Below are 22,860 nucleotides of genomic sequence, written 5' to 3'. Positions count from 1 at the left end.
GTGGGCATTAGGCATATGGAAGTTAAAACACAAAACCAGTCCTCAAAGAACATAAGGCCGTGGGAGCCAGGTGTGTTGAGACAGGCATGTGCAAGGTCTCTGAAGAGATTGGCCAGGACGAGTCAAGAGTCCAGGAGGAGAGATCACTCTTGAACCAGAAAGGAGTTGCTTCTTCTTCGATGAAGGGGATACACTTTCTTCTCAAAGATTTAAATGTGTCTCATAGGAAAGATGAAGTGCTGCATGTTAAAAAAAAGAAACTATAGTACAGATAGAGAGTGAAAATGTGTTGTAAGCATGAATCAGTGTCCTAGGGGAGATTTAAAAGGGAGAAAGGACTGCCTTCTTAGGGGATGAGGAAATTCACACTGACAACACGAGTTACCAAAGCACATCAGGAGGGAAGTCTGTCTGGATGGCCAGAACTGGTCCTGTCTCTGTGTCTTCACTGAGAGTCCCAGCTCTGCCTCACCATGAATGTACTGGGACAGGTCATCACCAGCAAGGAATCTCATGGGTGTAATTAGGACTTTGACCTCTTTAGATCCTGGGGAGCCCAAAACACTGGGGCACAGAGTGGAGTAATCTTCTGCCTAAGAGTAAGCCCTCTTTCCTTCCTTCCAAGGTTTGGAAGCTCAATTAAAAGCTGGAGGCCCGAGATGGTTCCCATGAGCCACAACAATTTACAAAGTGCTTGGCGGTAGGTGATGGGCAGAGGCTGCACCTACTATGTCTGAGGGCAGCCTGGGTGGTGCTGTTTTCCCTGTTCCCCTCTCCACTGGGAATAGAATATCTGCCTTCTGGCAGACAGGGGCATGAATCTGAAAATGTCTGCCTTTTGCTTCTGGTCTCACCCCTGACCTCCTTCAGCATGGTCTTTCCTGCCTCTAGGTGGGCCCTGACCCTACAGTGTCAGGGCAGCAGGAACATCCTCAGTGCCCTGCGGAAGGCTGTGGAAGTGGACTTCAAGGACAGAGACAAACAGCAGTCTCAGGGCATCTACCTCTTCACAGGGGGCATTCCAGACCAGGACATGGTGGGTACCTCCTGTCCTGGGTGTCCCCATTCTTCACAACTCCACAACTTACCCTAGGTGGAAGCCTAGCAGATGTTTCCAAACTTGATTTTAGTATGCAGGAGAAGCATGTGGGGATGTTGTTCAAATACAGATCCTGGTTCCAAAGGTCTGGCCTAGGGCCTGAGAGTCTGCATTTCTAACAAGTTGCCAGGTTGTAACCAGGTTGCAACACTTGGTATTGCTAGGCTCTCTGGTCCAGCTTCCTAGCTTTACCCTAGAAAGATAAAGAAATCATGACCCAGCTCATTTGTCTTTTTATCCTCAGTGCCAAGTACTAGACCTGGCACACAGTAGGCCCTCATGAAAGATGATCAGGCTGAGCCAGCAGCTGCAAGAGCCTTCCGCCCTCTCTCCCCCACAGCCTATGCTCAGTGCCTATATGACTGAGGCCTGTGGGGGCTGCGACCTCCAGCTGAATGTGTGTCTCTTCTATGTGGGTGAGCCACAGATGGACACCACTCCCCCTGCCTCCTATGCCAGCCGCACTGACACAGCCACTGCCTACCGAGACCTCACCCGAGCTGCTGGTGGCCGCTTCCACTGGTTTGGAGACACAGGTATGTAAATGTTGGCTGGCTCTTCCACCTCTTTTCTTTCTGGTATCTCAGTACCAACATCACTCCCTGTGCCATAGATGTATTCAGAGAAGCAGCATTTGAAAATCACATTCAAAGTGGAAAACTTCTGTTCACAAAGTCAGTACACACTCACCACATATGGATGGTGGTGATGGCTACACAACAATGTGAAAGTACCTAATGCCACTGACTGTGCACCTAAAAAGTGGTAAAATGGTAAATTTTATGTTCTGCATATTTTGCCACAATTTTTTAAGTAAAAAAAGAAAAGGAAAATTATTTTTTGAATACTTTAGAATGTCAGAGCTGGAAGGGGCCCTAAAGGTCCCTTAGTTTAGTGTTTCCCAGTGGGGGAATGTTCGTAACAGGTGGCTGACAAGACAGTTGTACATGGAGCGCAGAGCAAGAAATTTTTGTGATAGTTATAGGGGATCAAAATATGCCACTTGGGCATAACAGTTATTGTGAGCTGAAGACATTTGAAAGACAGCAAATGCCAAAGAAGCTCTCTGTCTCCACCCCACCCCACGTGGTCTAAAAGTAGGACACAGGTTCAACTTCAGAGTCTGTCTTTTTAGTCATTATTCTTTAGTTCCTCTTGGCCTTGTCATCAATATTCACTACAGATATTACCCACTTTACATAATCCCAAGATGGGTGATTTTATTCACTGGAATAGCAGGACCTTTGCCCCCAACCTGCTCTTCCTGTGGGTGCAAGCTCTTGACTGGGTGCCAGGGTCCTGTGTCCCAAGGCCAGCCTGACTGTTGGTAACCTCACTGTGACCACCTCTGGATTGTGTTGGGGTGGGAGCTGGTAAGCTCAGCCCATTAAGATCCTACCTTGCCTCTCTGGCTCAGGTCACCTCCACACAACCCTTTTGGGTACAGATACAGATGCTTGCGGTATATACATCCCTTCCCACACTCACAGTGTGCTTTGTTTCCAGGCATTTACGAAAGTGATGACATAAACACCATCATGTCTGAGCTAGAAAAAGCTCTCAACTATTCCCAAAAGGTATGCTTTAGGGATGGGGCAAATGACTGCGCTGGCTTCTGTATTATTTCTGGGACTACCCTACAAAGTACCTTGAACTAGGAGGGTTAAAACAGCAGACATGTATTCTGTCACAATTTCAGAAGACCAAAGTCTGAAATCATAGTGTCAGAAGGGCCATGCTACCTCTGAAAACTCTGGGTACAATCCCTCAGTGGCAGCTGGTATTAAAGGAAAAGTATTGCACTAGATGCTTGTTAAAAATGGCAAGGAAGACTTTATGCAAGATTATTGCAATAAGAAAGAGTTTGACTTGACTCCAAACACAGCAAAAGCAGCTGGAGATTTATAGCCAATAAGCAGAATGACAAGTCATGGATGGAAAATTACTAAGAGAAACTTAGTTAGCTTTTAAGGGTAGGAGGATTCTTGCTAAATAGACTTAGCAGGATTCTTGCTGAAGGCAGGTCAAGGACTTAGATATCAGTGTAGGAGATGAAGAACTTGATCAGATGTCAAGGGAGGGGGATTCTCTAAACTGACTTAGCAAGATTCTTTGCCGAAACTGGATTTAGCAGCCATAGTTGAAGCCTAGTTGAAGAGGGCTCAGAGGAGCCTGACTGAAGTTTGGTCAAGGAGCATAGGTATGGAGCATAGGTGTGGAGCATAGGTATGGAGCATAGGTGTGGAGCCTGACTGAAGTTTGGTAAAGGTGTCCTCATCACTGGTGAGTTATGTCCTTAGCTTATGGCAGCACAACTCCATCTCTGTCTTCATCTTCACATGGCTCTTCTCCCTCTCTGTGTGTCTGTGTCCCTTCTCCTCTTGTAGTAATACCAGTCACATTAGATTAAAGGCCTACCCTTCACCAGTATAACCTCAGTAACTAACGTCTTACTTACATCTACAAAGACCCTATTTCCGAGTGAGGTCACAGTCACAGGTACCAGGAGTTCAGATTTGAACATATCTTTCTGATGACATGACTCATCCTACATCAGCTTTCCTCCTCATGTCATGATCCACTGACCCTCAAGGCTTCAGATAAAACACGAGGGGTTCCTATAAGTCATTAGTTTTAAGTCTGTGAGTTATACATTGTGACCTCTTTTGAGTTCCTTGAACATATCGAGCTCATTCGTAAACTCAGGACCTTTGTGCCTGCTATGTCCTTAGCCTCCCAGATTGTCCATGGATTTCTCTTTGTTATTTAAGACTTACCAAAATGTAACTTTTTCAGAGAAGGGATTTGAGCAATTGAAGGTGAGATTAGAGAGGTAGTAAGGGGCCAGATCTTGTCAGTAGCAGTGAGAATAGAAATAAGGGAATGGACATGAGAACATTTAGGGAGAAATTGACCAAACTTGTGGCTGACTAACTGTACGGGGTGAGGGAGAAGAAAAAATCCCAGAGTAACTCCCAAGTTCCTCACTGGGGCGCATGATTGACCAAGAGATAGAGAACAGAATCTTGATAGATTCTGGGAGGGTGGGCTTGGGACAAAGGTGAGTTTGTGAGGCAACAAGTGGGGATATCCTTCAGACCAGTGAGAAGAGGCAAGGGCTGGGGCAGTTCAAACCATGAGGGTGGACAGAGAGCAGGTTGGTGGCCATGGTCAAGGCGGAGGGGTAGAGGAGCCAGAGGAGGTGACTCAGCCTGACTCACACTTTAATGACCGCCATTTGCAGAACAACACATTGTGAGCTCCTGGAAGGTCAGGGACACCTCTTCACATTTTTAAAATATATTTTATTGATTATGCCATTACAGTTGTCCCATTCCCCCCCTTCATGCCCCTCCAACCTGCACACCCCTCCCCCACCATTACCCCCCTTTTGTTCATGTCCATGTGTCACAAGTTCCTTAGATTCTGTATTTCCCATAGTATTCCTGCCCTCCCCTCTGTCTATTTTCTACCTACCATCTATGCTACTTATTCTCTGTACCTTCTCCTCCTCCTACTCCCCTGTTGCTAACCTTCCATGTGATCTCCATTTCTATGTTTCCACTCCCGATCTAGGTGTCCTCTTAGTTTGCTTTTCTTTTAGGTGTGGTTATTAATAACTGTGAGTTTGCTGTCTTTTCACTGTTCATATTTTTTTATCTTCTTTTTCCTGGATAAGTCCCTTTAACATTTCATATAATAAGGGCTTGGTGATGATGAACTCCTTGAATTTGATCTTATCTGAGAAGCACTTTATCTGTCCTTCCATTCTAAATGAAAGTTTTGCTGGATAAAGCAATCTTGGCTGTAGGTCTTTGGATTTCGTGACTTGGAATACTTCTTTCCAGCCCCTTCTTGCCTGTAAGGTCTCTTTTGAGAAATCTGCTGACAGTCTGATGGGTACTCCTTTGTAGGTGACTGTCCCCTTGTCTCTTGCTGCTTCTAGAATTCTGTCCTTCATTTTAATCTTGGCTAATGTAATGATGATGTGCCTTGGTGTGTTCCTTCTTGGGTCCACCTTCTTTGGGACTCCCTGAGCTTCCTGGATTTCCTGGAAGTCTATTCCCTTTGCCAGACTGGGGAAGTTCTCCTTTATTATTTGTTCAAATACGTTTCCACTCACGGCTGTTCCTCTTCCCCTTCTGGTACCCCTATAATTCGGATGTTGGAACGTTTAAAGATGTCCTGGAGGTTCCTAAGCCTCTCTTCATTTTTTTTTGAATTCTTGTTTCTTCATTCTTTTCTGATTGGTCGTTTCATTCTTCCTTCTGGTCAACTCCCTTGATTTGAGCCCCAGTTTTCTTTGCATCACTATTGGTTTCCTGTGCATTTCCCTTCATTTCAATTAGTTTAGCCTTTATATGTTCCTCTAATTTGTGACTATAATCAACCAGTTCTGTGAACATCCTGATCACCAATAATTTGAACTGCGCATCTGAAAGGCTGGCTATTTCTCGGTCACTTAGAATTATAGGCTCTGGGGCTTTGAGCTGTTCTTGAGTCATAATGTTTGGTCTGTTCACACCTTTTATGTGTGAGGAGTGGAGCCTGAGATGTTCACCAGGGCAGGCCGACCCAGTAGCTGGGTTGTGATGCTGTATGTGGGAGCTGGGTCAGAGAGGGGGAAAAAATGGTGCTTTGCTCCGCTCCCTGCGTGCTCTCAGATTTCTGTCCCCTCTGCAGCTTCCTACAAGCAAATTGGGCTCCTCTGGTGCTGATTCCCGGGTGTGTAGGCCCAGGTGCTCTCCAGGACCCTGTGGGTCTCTCCAACAAACTTTCTCTGAGCCTCTCTCAGCCCCTCAACTCCGAGAAAGTCTTTCCAGTTGGTGCTTTCAGGCTCTAATTCCCGTCGCTGGGGCCCTAGCCTGAGCAGTCTGTCTCACTGTTTGCTCCTTCGCTTGGTTTATCTGCATGCGAATGTTTGACCACAGTCAGCCAGCCGCCCTGCACCCTCACTGGGTCTGCCTGTTGCCACTCCACTCCTGGGATCCACCAACTGCCTCAGCCTCCGCTCCTGGGTCGGTTGGACCAAATGGTCTTTCCAGCCCGACCCCACTCCACCACTGACTCCACCCCTCTTACCGGTCTGGTGGAATGGTTCGTTGTTGTGAGACTTCCGTACGGTTCGATTTTCACTGTTTTGGCTGCGCTTTTGTTTCTAAAACTTCTCTGTCTTTAAATTTAGTTGTGGGATGGGGCACAATGTTTCCACCTACGCCTCCATCTTGGCCGGAAGTCCTCTTCACATTCTTTACCTCCTTGTCCATTGTATCTGCTCCCCTAAATGTGCCTTAACTGTCCTCCCTGAAAGGGCCCCTCATTGTTGCTGTTTTCTTAACCCCTTCTCCTCAGATGCACATCAGTCCACTTCCCTCATCTGATAAACTCATTCACAAGGTATTTGGGCAATAATAGTTTAATCTGTCCTTCACTAAGATGTAATTTACATTCTAATATCTCCTAGTGCTTTGGTTGAAAATAATTACTAGAAAACCTTTCAGCAGTTGAGAAGTGTGGGGGCAAAGGAACCAAGTATCACACACTATTCTGCCGACATCCAGAGTTAGCTCCAGACACGTGGTAGACTGACCAACAGTGGATGCTGGGTCACATGTGGGAAGAGCACTGGCTTCGGAACCATACCCACCTGGGTTTGGATTGAAGGTCCTCTATATACTAGTATTGTGGCCTTGGGCAAGTCCCTTACATTCATGGAGCCTGGCTTTTCTTATCTGTGAAATGGGGATAAGATAGCACTTGCCCACCTGGGTTTGAGGGTTTGAGTTGCCCAGCCTTTAATGGGCCCAGTGACTCGTGCATCCCAGGACCTGAATACATGGTACTTATTAGTGATAGGATTGATGCACAGGGCTTTCTGCCCCAGGAGGCATTCTAGGGACAGAAAGAGGAGTCCAATGATCCTAGCAGACCTAGTCTCTCTCAAGTGTGTATATGTGTGTGTGTGCCCTGCTTGAAGACTGTGTGCTGTGGCTGGGGCACAGCTAACCCTCCTAGTCCTTGTTTCAGTGTGCCTTACTAGTGTCCTCCCTGAAGAACAAGTCCAGGAAAGATCTCGAAAGTGCAGCCCTCCCAAAAGAAAAGCCAAAGATGCTCAAGCAAAGAAGTCAGCCCAAGAAACTCTGCAAGACCACAGACCCCTCGGCGGTCAGAATGGTTTGACTCCCCCTCCCTAATAACAAACAGTATTTTGTTTCCACCTTGTCTCCTGGTCTTGCCTACATTTTGAAGTGGTCTGGGCCAGGCCCCTAGCTCCCAGGGCCAGGGGGATCAGGGCAGGGTCCTCACTGGTGAGTGTACTGTGGCTGCCTCCAGTCCTGACCTCTAGAGGGAGAAGCTTCACTGGAGGATCTACTTCTCAGCTCTGGGACCACCTCTGCTTCTGTGCCACCACCACCACCATCTTTGGCTTTACCTGGATATCCGGGTTTGACACCTATCTGGGTCCTAAGGACCCCATGAAGCTGAAACCCACCATGACTGTAAGGCAGGAAGGCTTATCCTGGAGAGTCTCTCAGGGGCAAAGAAATGAGGATGTTAGGGCATCTAATAGGCTCTGGCTGCAGCTGCTCTAGGCTTAGCTGGGGCCTGAAAGGAGCCTGAGGGTGGCCCTGGGATATTTATATCCAGCCACAGCCTGTCAGATAAGCCCAGCATAAAATAACCACCTCAGCAACCAAAAGGGACTATAGAGCTATAACTGGGAGAGATTCCAGACTTCATGGTACTTGTAAACAGAAGGAGCAAAGAAATCCATCAGCTCCTCAGCATTTCACTAACTGGCTGACCTCATGAACCAGCATGTTTCAGAGTGAGGACATCCATGGCAGTGTGTGGTTTACTGCCATCCCAGGACAGCTGTGTTTCTGAAAGATGCTATTCACACAGGCACTGTCTTCCTCCAAGGAACCCCACCAGGTTTCAGGAGCCTCCCTAAGTTCTGAAGTGAAACCCCATAATTCCAGGGTCTGTCTCTTGGGCCTACAGTACTGCCTGAGCTGACTCAGTTTGAGGGGCTTAGGCCACACTGAGGACTTTATTGGGCCTCCTGAAACCAGGGCAGGGGGCCCCTGGAGTGGCATCTCCAAGTTTTTTTCACAGCAGCTCAAACAGAGGCCTCAGCTGGTCCAGGGCCCTGGGTGATTTTGCTTAACTATTACCACATTCCATCTATGCCCAGTGATCAAGGGACCCCTCCCTTAAAACTGAGGTACCCAATAGGGCACAGTTACCTGAATGGCTTCCTATCATGCTGGAGGCCCGCAAGTCCTAGTTGAGTGGGAAGAGGAGTGGGTAATTGGTGAAGAAAGTTCTGGCAAACACACACACATGCATTTTTTTTTTTTTTTTGCCTCAAAAGCCATAGGCTTGGTGAGGAAGAGGTTGGGAGATGTAAAAGAGAGTATAAAGAGAATATGGTAGTGGAAAGAAATTTTTTAAAAACTATAAAAAATAATAAAGTATGGAACTTCCAGCCAAGATGGAGGTGTAGATGGAAACACTGTGCCTCCGCACACAACCAANCATCTCCAAGTTTTTTTCACAGCAGCTCAAACAGAGGCCTCAGCTGGTCCAGGGCCCTGGGTGATTTTGCTTAACTATTACCACATTCCATCTATGCCCAGTGATCAAGGGACCCCTCCCTTAAAACTGAGGTACCCAATAGGGCACAGTTACCTGAATGGCTTCCTATCATGCTGGAGGCCCACAAGTCCTAGTTGAGTGGGAAGAGGAGTGGGTAATTGGTGAAGAAAGTTCTGGCAAACACACACACACGCATTTTTTTTTTTTTTTTGCCTCAAAAGCCATAGGCTTGGTGAGGAAGAGGTTGGGAGATGTAAAAGAGAGTATAAAGGGAATATGGTAGTGGAAAGAAATTTTTTAAAAACTATAAAAAATAATAAAGTATGGAACTTCCAGCCAAGATGGAGGTGTAGGTGGAAACACTGTGCCTCCGCACACAACCAAATTTAAAAACAACAAAGTTTTAGTAACAAAAATGCAACCAAACACAGAAAACTGAACTATACGGAAGTCCGACAACAACAAACCATTTAGCTAGACTGGTAGAGGGGTGGAGCCAGCAACTGGCAGAGCAGGGTTGTGCAGGAAAACTCAGCCAGACTGACCCAGGGACCCAAGCACTCGAGCAGCAGTTGGCAGATCCCAGGTGTGGGGTTGTGACAGGCAGACCCAGTGAGGGCGCAAGGCAGCAGGTTGACCGTGGTCACACATTTGCGCACAGAGAAATCAGGCGAAGGAGCGAGCAGTGAGACGAACCGCTCACTGCTCCAGGAAATCCAGGAAGCTCAGAGAGTCCCAAAGAAGTTGGACCCAAGAAGGAACACACCAAGGCACATCATAATTACATTAGCCAAGATTAAAATGAAGGATAGAATCTTAGAAGCAGCAAGAGATAAGGGGACAGTCACCTACAAAGGAGTACCCATCAGACTGTCAGCTGATTTCTCAAAAGAGACTTTACAGGCAAGAGGGGGCTAGAAAGAAGTATTCCAAGTCATGAAAGGCAAGGACCTACATCCAAGATTGCTCTATCCAGGAAAGCTTTCATTTAGAATGGAAGGGCGGGTAAAGTACTTCTCAGATAAGGTTAAGTTCAAGGAGTTCATCATCACCAAGCCCTTATTATATGAAATGTTAAAGGGACTTATCTAAGAAAAAGAAGATAAAAAATATGAACAGTGAAAAGACAGCAAACTCACAGTTATTAACAACCACACCTAGAAAAAAAAAAGCAAAGTAAGAGGACAGCTAGATCTGGAATGGAACCATAGAAATGGAGATCACATGGAGGGTTAGCAACAGGGGAGTGGGAGGGGGAGAAAGGGGGAGAAGATACAGAGAATAAGTAGCATAGATGGTAGGTAGAAAATAGGGGGGAGGGCAGGAATAGTATGGGAAATATAGAATCTAAAGAACTTGTGACACATGGACATAAATGAAAGGGGGTTGGTGGGGGAGGGGTGTGCAGGGTGGAGGGGAATGAAGGGAGGGGAATAGGACAACTGTAATGGCATAATCAATAAAATATATTTTTAAAAAAGAAAATAGGCCATTGATGGGAAAGACTGCCTGTTTTCTAGAGCACTAGAGATGACCTTGATGGAGATAGAAGTCCCTTATTGAAAGCTGTAGTGTGGCAGCCACTCAGTGGCAAAGTGAGCACCCCACCAGGTGAGGCTGGCCTTGGGGTGGGTGAACAGGCATGGCTGAGACACATTAATGGTAGTAACCAAAATGATCAATGATCATGAGTTTTGATCATGCGCCAGGCCTTCCACTAAGACTCCCATTTAAAGCTTATAACAATCAATTCCATGTGACAGGTAGTCTTTTAGCTCCCCATTTTACTGATGTAGAAATTCAGGTTCAGAGGGGATAAAAATAATGACCAGTGCCTACTGGTTGTGACATGCATGGGTATTTTCATGAAAAGACTCAGCTCCTAAAATCTAAGAGTGTGTATCTTACTTCCAACGTCAAAGACAGCAGAGTGGCTCAGAACAGAGCCCTGGAGTCCATAGAACCTGGGCAGAATATTTGCTCTACGTCTTACTGACACAGAGTCCCGCTTGTCTCACCTGTAAACTGGGGAACATAGGGGATGAAATGAGACTGGGTATGGGAAGCACTCACACTAGCCTACAGGCCACATGCCCTCCAACTGCAGCTCACTCAGCCAGAGGGGACTCTGCAGAATGGAAGAAGACCCAGACAAGGGAAGAAGACTGTCTCTCTCACTGTTTTATAGAGACTGGGAATAACGTGGGTAAATTGGAGGATACAGGTGTCTGGACAGCCCTCTTGTCCTGTGGGAACTGTAAGGTCAGCAGGCCCCATGGGGAGGAGACCCTCCTAGGGTCCCAGGACATGGGCAGCAGTGCCTCTGGACCAGGCCTATCCTCAAACCAGTCAGGTCTCCGAGACCAGGAAGATGGACATGCAACTTTGACACTGGAGGAGAATGAGACAAGTCAACACTGAAAGTCTCCAGAGGCCCCCTGGGTGAAGCACTCCCATTCCATCCATGAGGGAGTGTTCTCAGCTCCTAGACTGACAGGGGAGAGTGTAGAGATGAGTCTCCAGGCCAGCCTCATTGCTGCGAAATGGTGCAGTTCCCAGAAACCACTCACTGAGGTATGGAGAAGAGAGGTCCCAGCAGGCTTGTCCAGATCCACCTCACAGCCTCCCTTTCGCCCTCTCAGCAAATTGCACCTAGGGGATTTTACATCCGACTCAGCTGATAAAGAAATTGACATTAAAAGAGAGTGGTGTGAGGAAGGGAGGGAAAGGAAGAAAGGCGCCCAAGGTGACCTTACTCTGTTTGTCCCAGACTCAGTATGCAGGAAGTACCCCCAAGGAAGAAGCCTAAGAAGGATTAGCTCTTCTATTGAGCAGCCCAGGATACAGTCTGCTCAAGTGGAGAGGTATGAAGTTGTCTGCACCAGCACATGTCTCCCTAAGCAATAATTCCTTCTACCAGCCAATACCTCTAGGAGGGTGGGCATATGTGGAAGTGAGAAGAAACCTGCTTAGAATGACTTGCTAAGGATTAAATACACCAAGGTTCAAAATCTGATTCTACCATCTCCTATCTGGGTGACCTTTGGCAAGTCCCTTAGCTACATTCAATCTCGGTGTCCTCATATTATTTTATTTTTGTTTTTGATTTTAGAAAGGGGGAAAGGGAGGGAGAAAGGGAGGGAGAGAAGCATCACTGTAAGAGAGAAACGATGATGGGCTGCCCTCCCTACATGCCCCGACCAAGGACCAAACCTGCAACCCAGGCCTGTGCCCTGACAGTGAATCAAACCAGCAACCCCTTGGTCTGCAGGATGCCACCCAACCAACTGAGCCACGCTGGCTGGGGCTCAATGTCCTCATTTGTAAAATGAAGACAATTGTACCTATCATTTAAGATTGATGACAAATTGAAGTATATTTTATGTAAAGTTATTTTTTAATTTAATTTATTTATTTTTGGAGAGAGAGAAAGGGAGAGAAAATGGATGTGTGAGAGAAACATCAATTGGCTGCCTCTCATGAGCCCCCAGCTAGGGACCTGGCTCACAACCCAGGCATGTGCCCTGACCATGAATCAAATTGGCAACCTTTTAGTTCTCAGGCCAATGCTCAACCCATGGAGCCACACCAGCCAGGGGTTTGTGTAAAGTTCTTGGTGGCGTTAGATCCTTTCTGTTGCAAGCAATAGAAATACTGCTTCTTATTCATCCAGAAGATAGAATGCCTTTCTTCCTTCAATCATTCAGTGAAGTCTGAGCTTGGTTCTGATTGGTCAATCCTGGAGGCTGTGCTCTGACTGCATGGATCCTGCTCATTCTTGTAACTCTTGTGACAAGTAGACTGAAATTATCCTCATTGGATTACAGTGTGAGATTAGTGAGGGATTCCACGCAAATTTTATTGGGGAAGGTTGAAATGGTGTTAGGGAAGCAACAATGTCCACCAGATGAGGGAGTAGCAGATACTCAATAAACTTTGTTCCCTGTTACCCATATTTCTTGTGCAGCTTTCCCCAGCTCTGGGGATGGGATCTACATGCAATGGATGCTCTCAGTGAAGACCAAGGAACCTCACATTTCAAACATGAGACAGTTTTCAAAGAAGAGATTTTAATAGATGGGTCAGACAATAATTCAGCCTGACAGTGAATCACCCAAAATAATAGTTATTTTCTGCCCTGGCTGGTTTAGCTCAGTGGATTGAGCGCAGGCCTGCGAACCACGCGATCGTGGTTCGATTCCCAGTCAGGGCACATGCCTGGGTTGCAGGCCAGTTCCCTGCAGGGGACTCACGAGAGGCAACCATACATTGATATTTCTGTCCTTCTCTCCTTCTCTTCCCCTCTAAAAATAAATAAATAAAATCTTTAAAAAAATAGTTATTTTCTTTACTCTAAAGCGGGTAGCAAATTACATGTTAAAAAACTGAAGATGGGGATTTCCAGCCGCATCGGTCCCAATTGCACTCATCAAAAGTCAGTACAGAGGCTGGTAGCAGCCAAATACTGCAGCATCTTCCCCAGCATAGAGGTCAATGTAACTTGGGATTTTGTTGTTGGTGTTATTCTCTTCCAGCTCTCACCTCGTCTTAGCCATGGGTAGCCGCATATGTTAGGGAGAACTTCCTGTGAATGTACAAACAGTGGCTTCCGTTCTTCCTGCAAAACCCTGCCCCCCAAAGTGGGGTTGCTCTTGGGGAACAGGTTATGCAGAATCCTGCTGGATAAAAGTGACCCCTCGGGGAGCCTGGGGCCATACTCAGGTTAAATGGGCTCACTGGAGTGATGGTCAAAGACAGTGGTTGAGAACACAGGGCAGCAGCTGACATACTCACTGACAAGGACTCTGTCCCCCAGTACTGATGATAGTCTTGATAGGATGGCAAGAACAGGGCTGATCATAGGAGGTGAGAGGGTTCTAGTCTCTATTTCCTACTTTGGGACTCCTGTTTTCTCATTGCTTTAACACTGAACCAGTTATATTTAGTACAAAATGAACATCTAGCCATGCTTTTTGTAAAGACCCCATTTTCTCTCCTTGCCCTTTTATGCAATATTATCAAGATGAGGGGAAACTATAAAGCTAAAAAAAGTCCACCAAATTCAAAATTATCTACCAGAAAAATTTTAAGAGAGTTCAATCATGCTGTCCCCCTCTCTATCCAAGGTCACCCTTTGGTTTGAAATGTATGGACTGCCATCCTACCATGGGGACTTTTCTGTTTTAAAATTAGAGATACTTTATTTTTCATGAATACTATGACCACATTTGCCACAAAACCATCATCCCAATTCCTCATTCCACCCTAGAACCATACACCTAGTAATATAATAAAAGAAAAGCTTTAAAACAAACAAACAAAAATATATGTTAAGCAATGTTTGGGAAATTATGAGCCACAATGGACTAAATCCTTTTAGGGAATGATGGAGACATGAAGAAATAGTGATGGGAGAAATTTGCCTTTGCTTGCATTAATCCAGGGAATGGTGAGACACATACAGTGGACACCTAGGGAAACTGAAGTGTACATCATGTGCCTAAAGAAGGTGATGAGATGCTATGTCCAGAGGCTGCAGTGGACATGGTTGCTTGTCCAACTGCTTGCTTTCTTGGAGGGTGAAGGGGCCTCAGGGGAAGAAGAAGGTCAACCTCAGGGACACCAGAGTCAGTCCTTCCCAGGCCAGGCACTCACAAACTGTCAAGTTTGGGATTTGGCAGGAGGGTCATCCAGACACAGCATGACGTCTGGGTTTGGAGGTCAGCCAAGGTGCTGGATGACAGGGAGATAGAGCATGGACCAAAGGGCACCAGAGGGGACCCAGGTCATCCAGATATGTTCTGCAGGGCCATCTTCCACACCTTGGCTCTCTGAGTGTGACTGAGGGGCTAACCCTAGAGAGGCTCAATTTAGTCTTGATTGGGTCCCATAGAACTGCCCGTGAAGGTACAGATGAGGGTGTCTTGACAGAGAGAAGTCCCCTATTATTTTCTACAAAGAGTATCAAGGCCCCTCTGCGAGAGGTGAATGGATAGGCTGGCTGAGGAGAGCCCAGCTCACATCTCAGAGGAGGGTATGCTGGAGAGTAGGAGGTGGGCTCAGTATCAAGTCCAAGAAGCCAGGCAAACAGCTAGAACTTAATGGGAGGGAGTTTAGGCTCTGGGCCAGGTGGGGTCTTGGGACAATAAGAGGAAGTAGAGCAGGAGCCTTTATTATAGAGAGCCCTGTGTGGACCACGTAGGGTCCTAAGTAATTTCATCTGGTCCAGTCCCCTGGTAGTCACAGTCCATGGGCAGTGGGTCAAAGCAATGACTGCCACTTGTCGAAGCCTCTGGAAGGGCAGTGGTTGTCAGTTGCTTTAAAGTATAGACCAGAGGATCTGGGTATGAATCTCGGCTGTCACTGCCAGTCTCTGTGACCCTGGGTAAGTCAGTGGCCCTCTCTGTTTCCCATTGAGATAAATCTCTAATCTATTAACAACCTCGCCAGCTTCCTCTCTTGCCCCTTCCCTCCCTGTGGGTCTCTCTCCTCAGCCTTTGTTATTCCACACACCTTTGTCATTCCACAGACCTCTCTGTCTCTCAAACAGGCCATGTTCTTCTGTCCTTCCACCAGCCTTTCATAGGCTGTTCTCTCCACACCCCAACTCGTCCCTCAGCTACCTGCTGTGCATCCTGCAGTCATTGCTTATCTGCTCCTCTCCACAACTCTCCAACTCAGATTCTCCCCATTATGTGCCTCATTAATTCTGTCAGAGTCCACAGCACAGCTCTAACATCTGTCTTCCTTACCCAATTGCAAGTTCTGTCACTCACCACTGCACTTCACACAGCACCAGGCACTTAGCAGATGCTCAGTCGATTTCTCTTGGTCAGTCGATAGACTTTGTGCTCTGTTATATCTTTCCAGCCCCAAACTAAGAGATACCACTTAGTTCAATTACTTAACTTGAGGAATGAGGAAGTTCAAGCCCAGAGCAGTTACAACCACTTGTACAAGTGGTCACAGGCTAAGCCACAGCTGAAATCTTCATCTCTCAAAGCCCAGACCTGCAACCAGATCTACGCTAGGACAATAGACCCTTCTAACAACACCACCATGGCCGTATCCCTGTGGGTTGACAGCTGATCAATGATCAATCAGGCAACTGGTGTTGCAAGACCATGTATTTAACCTCAACAGTGAGGAGAAGCAGCCAGGAGGGGCGACCCCTCACTCCTTCCCTGCCTTTGCCCTGCCCCACCTTGAGCAGGGAGCTGCCGATTGTTTGGCACCATTTTGAAGAAAAGAGTGTGCATCCTGCTGGACACCTCAGGGTCCATGGGCCCCTACCTGCAGAAGGTGAAGAAAGAGCTGATTCTGCTGATTTGGGAGGCGCTGAGGAAGCACTGTGACAGGTAAGAGGCAGGGATGTAGGGGCGGAAGATCAAAGGAGTAGTTCCTGGAGCTTCTCTGGCCAAAGGCACTCCCTCCTCACTGTTGCATAGTGCTGGCCCATTTCTGAAATGTTCTAATGAACAGCTTATTTGAACACAAAAGAACACTGAATTCTCCTGTAGAAGTAAGTGTACTTTAGAAATCCTACTCAGCCCCAAGGTCAATTACAGACAGAGGAAATGAACCACCTTGAATTGTGATTTCAGCAGTACTTGATTTTTTAAGGAGTGGAGGCAGTGGGTTATTTGTTTCTCTACTCAGAAGGTTTAACCCTAAGGGGACAGCCGGAGACTGGTCCTAGGCTGGGACTCATTTTTGTCTTAATATTGAAAAGAGCAAACATTTATTAAGTACCTACATGCATGTTTTCACTCAATTCTCACAAAGACCCCAAGAGTTATTTTCATCCCTATTTTTAAGAAAGGGAAACTAGGTCTTGGGTTAAATGATTTGTCTGAGATCACATAACCTACAAGTGGCTGAGGGATATTTATTTACTTCTGTCTGCACCCAGAATGTTGGCTGTGTACCTACTTATTCTCAGGTAGTCTACAACCCTCTCCCTGAGGGTCCCTGGGGCTCCTTGTGAGGGTCTTCACTAACAGGCATGAATGGTCTTCACAGAGGTTACTTCACCAGAATTCAACGTAGACTGACATGTTCTAACCAATCTCTTCCCCCATCTCTACCCTCCCACCCTCAGTTTTAACCTGATCAGCTTTTCCAAGGACCCACAACTGTGTCAGGACACTCTGGTGGACACCTCAGACACAGCCTGTCACCAGGCCATGCAATGGGTGACTATTTCCATGCTCAGGGAAGCACCTCAGTCTTACAAGCATTACTGGCAAGTTCTAGCCCTGAGCCTGACCCTGTAGTAAAAAAGAAATAATATTGCCCCATATATGGATATTGTATAATGCTTTAGAATATACACAGTGTTAAACCATTTCATCTTTTCAACAACCCATGAGAAAGGGATGCTCACTGTTCTCACTTTATAGAAGATGGGGGCTCAGAGAGGATAAATGACTTGTGTGGGGTCGACCAGCCTAGAAGTGAACCGTGCTCTTTCTCCTAAACATCAGTGGCTTTCTTGTCAGTGGTAGGCTGAAAGGGGGAGCCTCTCAGTCTTAATGGACAAGTCAGTGGGATCCAGTCAAACACATCCTTGGGAACAGCAGGGCGTTGGTTTTTCTCTTCCTAGTGAGCACCCACCCCTGAACCAAACTCTTTCAGAAAGCTTTCAGTTTTCATGATGTGGGAGGATTGTAACTCCTGACTGATGGGAAGCCAGACGCAAGCTGCAGCCTTATTCTAAGTGAAGTGCAAAGACTCAAGGAGGAGTGCAATGTGAAAATACACACATTTCCCTGAGCTGCATGGGCAGGTGAGCCACACACAGGAAGTTGGGCTGAGCAGCTTGCCACAGACACTGGACCCAGGAGGGACCAGTTCTGTGAGTCAGGAACTGGGAGGGCCTGGCAGGAACACATCAGTGTAAAAGCCCGTTTCTGTATTTTTAAAATTTTATTTATTTTTAGAGAGGGGGGAAAGGAGGAAGAGAGGGAGAGAAAAATCATTGTGTGGTTGCCTCTTGTGTGCCCGCTACTGGGGACCTGGCCTGCAATCCAGGCATGTGCCCTGACTGGGAATCAAACCAGCAACCCTTTGCTTCATAGTCCAACCCTCAATCCACTAAGCCACACCAGCCAGGGCCCCTCTCTGTACTTTTAACGTACCCAGCAGTAGGGCCTGTTCTCCTGACTCTGCCGCACAGAAACAGTTTTGAACCTATTCCCACAGTCACACGTTGTGCTTTCCCTCCATCTTTCCTGGGAGCACAGTTATAAATATTTAGGGCAAGAGGTTTAAAGCAGCATTGTTGTGGTTATTTTTATAAACGGATTACCAAAGAAGAACATGTGTAAGGAAAGAAAGATTTAAGTGCTTCGGAAAAAAGTTAACATTATTAGCAAGTAATGCAGTTATTGGCAAATAATGTGATTATCTAATAAGTGCATTTTAGATATACACTTAGGTGCATATTTTATTTCTGTGTCTAAATTATGAACTCCATAAGGGTCATAATGTGTCACTATTAGGCCTAACACATAGTAGGCACTGGATGGAGTTCTAATTAGGGAAGGGGCTGGAGTACACAGGCCATGTGCTTTGAGGAGTCCAGTCTAAGTGGTGATACCAGCAGGGTGAATCCACCTCATGAAGTGGCAGCAGTTGCCACTGCCCATAGTCTGGCTGGGAGAGTGGGCTTGGTGATGCTGACAGGGCCTCAATGGCACAAAGCCCCAGAGTCTAAGGCCCATTGCCCCACAGACTTCCTCAGGAGGTTCCCATAGGCTGGGCTCCCAGGGAACTGGCCGGCTGGGTCAGTCATCATGGCCCCAGCACTCTCTGTCCACCCCCGCAGGGTGGAAGCTAACTTCCTGAGAAATCTGGCCTCCCTCACTGTGGGGGGAGCGCTATCACTGCCTTGTTGGTGATGACCTGCTCTTCCAAATTCTCTGTCTGCTGACCAAGGGCTTCATCGATGAAAGGGTAGGTTGTAGAGCCACTGAAATGGCTCATTAACATGTCAACAGACATGTTTTTTTTTTCCTCCTAAAAGATCCCTGTCCTCTTGTCAAAGTATTGACTACAAGGCTTGTGCTTCCCTGCTGCTCTCCTCTTAGGCCGACTCTCCGAAAGGTTGAGAAAGAAGTGGAGGCTCAGGGGTTACTTAATGATACAACAGGATTTCCACCAAGATGGAGGCGTAGGTGGAAACACTGTGCCTTCTCCCACAACCAAGTTTGAATACAACAAAGGTTTAGTAAACAAAGATGCAGCCAAAGAACAGAAAATTTAACTATATGGAAGTCCGACAACAACGAACCATTCAACCAGACCAGTAAGAGGAGCGGAGCCAGCAGCGGAGCAGGGTTGGGCAGGAAAGATCTCCTGACCCAGGCATGCATAAGCAGCCATGGGTGGATCCCAGGTGTGAGGTAGCAACAGGCGGACCCAGTGAGGGGGCAGGCTGACTGCAGTCACACATTCCCACGCAGATAAACCAGCAAAGGAGTGAGCAGTGAGACAGACCGTGCAGGCCCCAGCAGCAGGAAGCAGCAGAGGGGACCGCCATTGCTCCCCTTTGACCCTGCCCCCACATTACAGTGTCACAACCCAGTGACTGAGTTGCCCTGCCCTGGTGAACACCCAGAGCTCCACTCCTCATATGTAACAGGCACAAACAGTCCAAAATATGGCTCAAGAACTCAAAGCCCCAGAGCCAATAACTCTAAGCAACCAAGAAATAGCGAACCTCTCAGATGCACAGTTCAAAATACTGGTGATCAGGATGCTCACAGAACTGGTTGATTTTAGTGACAAATTAGAGGAACATATGAAGGCTAAACTAATTGAAATGAAGGGAAATGCACAGGAAACCAACAGTGATGGAAAGGTAACTGGGACTCAGATCAATGGAGTGTACCAGAAGGAAGAACAAAACATCCAACCAGAAAAGAATGAAAAAACAAGAATTCAAAAAAAATATGAAGAGAGGCTTAGGAACCTCCAGGACATCTTTAAACATTCCAACATCCGAATTATAGGGGTACCAGAAGGGGAAGAGGAACAGCCGTGAGTGGAAACGTATTTGAACAAATAATAAAGGAGAACTTCCCCAGTCTGGCAAAGGAAATAGACTTCCAGGAAATCCAGGAAGCTCAGAGAGTCCCAAAGAAGTTGGACGCAAGAAGGAATACACCAAGGCACATCATAATTACATTAGCCAAGATTAAAATGAAGGAGAGAATCCTAGAAGCAGCAAGAGATAAGGGGACAGTCACCTACAAAGGAGTATCCATCAGACTGTCAGCAGATTTCTCAAAAGAGACCTTACAGGCAAGAGGGGGCTGGAAAGAAGTATTCCAAGTCATGAAATCCAAAGACCTACAGCCAAGATTGCTCCATCCAGCAAAGCTTTCATTTAGAATGGAAGGATTGATAAAGCGCTTCTCAGATAAGGTCAAGTTCAAGGAGTTCATCATCACCAAGCCCTTATTATATGAAAGGCTAAAGGGACTTATCTAAGAAAAAGAAGATAAAAAATATTAACAGTGAAAGGACAGCAAACTCACAGTTATTAACAATCACACCTAAAACAAAAGCAAATCCAGAGGACAGCTAGATCAGGAGTGGAACCACAGAAATTCAGAACACATGGAGGGTTAGCAACAGGGGAGTGGGAGGAGAAGGGGGGAGAAGATACAGAAAATAAGTAGGATAGACAATAGGTAGAAAATAGGGGGAGGGCAAGAATAGTAGAGGAAATATAAAATCTAAAGAACTTGAGACACGTGGTCATAAACTAAAGGGGGGATGGTGGGGAGGGGGTGTGCAGGGTGGAGGGCAATGAAGGAGGGAACAGAACAACTATAATGGTATAATCAATTAAAATATATTTTTAAAAATGATACAACAGTTTGTATTATTGAGCACTTACTATGTGCAGTTTCATTGCTTTATATAGATGACCTCTGTTAATCCTCCCATCTATTCTTCTGTCATTTAGCAGATGAAGAAACAGGCTTAGCCAGGCTTGGGAATGCAACTGAAGTCAGAGTACATGATAAAGCCAGAGCTCAGAGACCCATGCTCCTAAGCTCTCTGTTTTAATTCCTGCATATTTCTGTCTCCTTGTGTTAAACCCATTGAAACAGATATTCAAATGACCTGTTAAGTGATAAATTTGGTAATGTCATGGGTTCTGTCACACATGTGGGACAAGAGGAAGGTATCAGGTGATCCTCTTCTGACCTATTAGAAAAATTATGCACATATTTCTACCTTTTAGAATGTTCTGTTGTCAATTACAACATTTTCAGCACAAATTATCAAGTAACACAGCCAACCAGAATTCCAGATTTCTTTTTGGAGGTTAAATATTGTGTATCAGAACATGGCACAATTTTTTAAGTCAAGTGTTTTGCATGATTTCTTTGTTCCAGTAACTAATTAGGGCCAAATATTACAAATAATACAGAGGACAGATCCAGAACCAGTAAAAGTAATGGATGTCCTTATTACTCAGGAAAAAAATTTATTGTGAAGATTCTCAGTTTAGTGCCTTATCAGATCAGACTCTAAATAGTTTCTGGATGCAGAATGGGATCATCTCCACAATGCTGCCAGGGAGAAGGGACAGTTCATCTCTCAGATTCTTTTGCAGAGTGTGAGAACTTTCCTTTTAAGGTCAGGCTCTGGAATTTCATTGGGTGACAGAAGAAAAAAGCATGTCTGCAAAGCTCTGTTTTCCTAAAAGAAGCAGAGAAAGGGCTGAATAGATTTTCCTGAGTAACAGTGAGATTAGGAGCATATACCACTTGCCCCACTGACTTCAGTGAAGGCAAGAGACCATCTTGTTTTTTACTACTCACTTCCTACATTGACTTTTAGATATCTTCTTTCAAAGTATCCTGTTTGTAGAATGACTCCTTTAGGAGGTAATGAGCTCCCTGTCCCTGAAAACATGCAAGCCTGGGCCCACAAGATTTCCTGCATTGCAGAGGAGGCTGCATTTAATTAGCTCTAAAATTCTTCTGAGAGCTTGGATTTTCAGGTCCCATCTAGTCACTTAATAGGTCTAACATAACATTTATTTCTCTTAAGGGCTCTGTGTCGCCATCATTTGAAAGAGATGATTTAAGGAAATTGGCTCAGGTGATCACTAAGGCCAGAACCTTCCTCTGGCAGGGCCAGTCATTCAAGTATGCCCTCCAAGCAGTCCCTCCCACCTGCCACATGGCTCCAGTCCTACCACCCTGGTCATGCACCCTTGTTCCAAGGGTTCCTCCTGCCATGCTTTTTTCCCTGGACCCAGAAATCTGAGCACTGAGAGGACCATCTTCTTTCATTCCTGTCTACTAGGTCCCAGTTCCAGAAGAAAAACAATACATAACAAAGGTCATGTAATTATTTTGTAGAGAAGTCATCTCAGGTAAGGGGATGGACTCCCCATCCATTGAATGTTCACTAAGGGCCAGTAAGCATGCTCTGTTTTATGGATAGTAGTAACTATTGGAAGGGATCAAAAATAGTGATTCCACCCTGGCTGGTGTAGCTCAGTGGATTGAGCGTGGGCCTGTGAACCACACAATTGTGGTTCAGTTCCCAGTCAGGGCATGTGTCTGGGTTGCAGGCCAGTTCACAGCAGGGGACACACAAGAAGCAACCATAAAATTGATATTTCTCTCCCTCTCTCCTTCCCTTCCCCTCTAAATTTAAAAAAAAAATGATTCCTCCAAACAGAAAGACCATCCTACAAAGAACCATCTACTAAGCACATATTGACCCTGAGGTCAAAGTGACCTGGGAAGCTGTGGCCCACACCCTAGGAGATACTGTTCCTGCATGAGGGCTCCCTGGAAGCTGAGGGAGAAAAAGGCTCTGCCATCCCAGGATCTACCCTAACGTTCACACCCTACACTCTAGTCACAAGATTGTCTCTTGCTGGGAAGCCCTGCACCGAGCCCCTTTCCTGGAATGTCCTTCTTGCCATCCTCTGCCTGGTGACTCCTGCTCATCCATCAAGGCACAAATCAAGTGGCATCAGCTCCACTCTGAAGATGTCCCTGGGACCCATCAAGAGCTGGGAGCCTCTTGCCTTCCTCCCATGGCATCCTGACCAAACATCTGTCTTTACAGAGGTGACACCACTTATTACACTTAGCACTCCATGTCATGCTTCCTTACTC

General features: G+C 46.3%; 1 protein-coding gene across 1 annotated transcript in view; it reads left to right on the top strand.

Annotated features, from left to right (window-relative positions):
* VWA3A (von Willebrand factor A domain containing 3A) overlaps window positions 1-21,994 on the top strand; it is a 93,598-nt gene extending 71,604 nt beyond the window's left edge. Inside the window, 15 exon segments of the mRNA XM_037055788.1 lie at window positions 626-700; window positions 892-1,036; window positions 1,440-1,635; window positions 2,606-2,676; window positions 7,127-7,273; window positions 10,222-10,385; window positions 13,041-13,197; window positions 14,145-14,280; window positions 15,915-16,059; window positions 16,803-16,900; window positions 16,903-16,946; window positions 17,339-17,493; window positions 18,531-18,573; window positions 18,575-18,658; window positions 21,776-21,994. Coding sequence (XP_036911683.1) covers window positions 626-700; window positions 892-1,036; window positions 1,440-1,635; window positions 2,606-2,676; window positions 7,127-7,273; window positions 10,222-10,385; window positions 13,041-13,197; window positions 14,145-14,280; window positions 15,915-16,059; window positions 16,803-16,900; window positions 16,903-16,946; window positions 17,339-17,493; window positions 18,531-18,573; window positions 18,575-18,658; window positions 21,776-21,994 — 1,879 coding nt within the window.
* Window positions 21,995-22,860: the final 866 nt, after the last annotated feature.

The sequence above is a fragment of the Sturnira hondurensis genome, unplaced genomic scaffold (assembly GCF_014824575.4).
Source record: "Sturnira hondurensis isolate 20B ecotype Veracruz unplaced genomic scaffold, ASM1482457v3 Scaffold0008729, whole genome shotgun sequence".
In the NCBI taxonomy this organism is placed as follows: Eukaryota; Metazoa; Chordata; class Mammalia; order Chiroptera; family Phyllostomidae; genus Sturnira; species Sturnira hondurensis.
The sequence above is the reverse complement of the archived record's forward strand: the minus strand, read 5'-3'. Positions and strand labels throughout refer to the sequence as shown.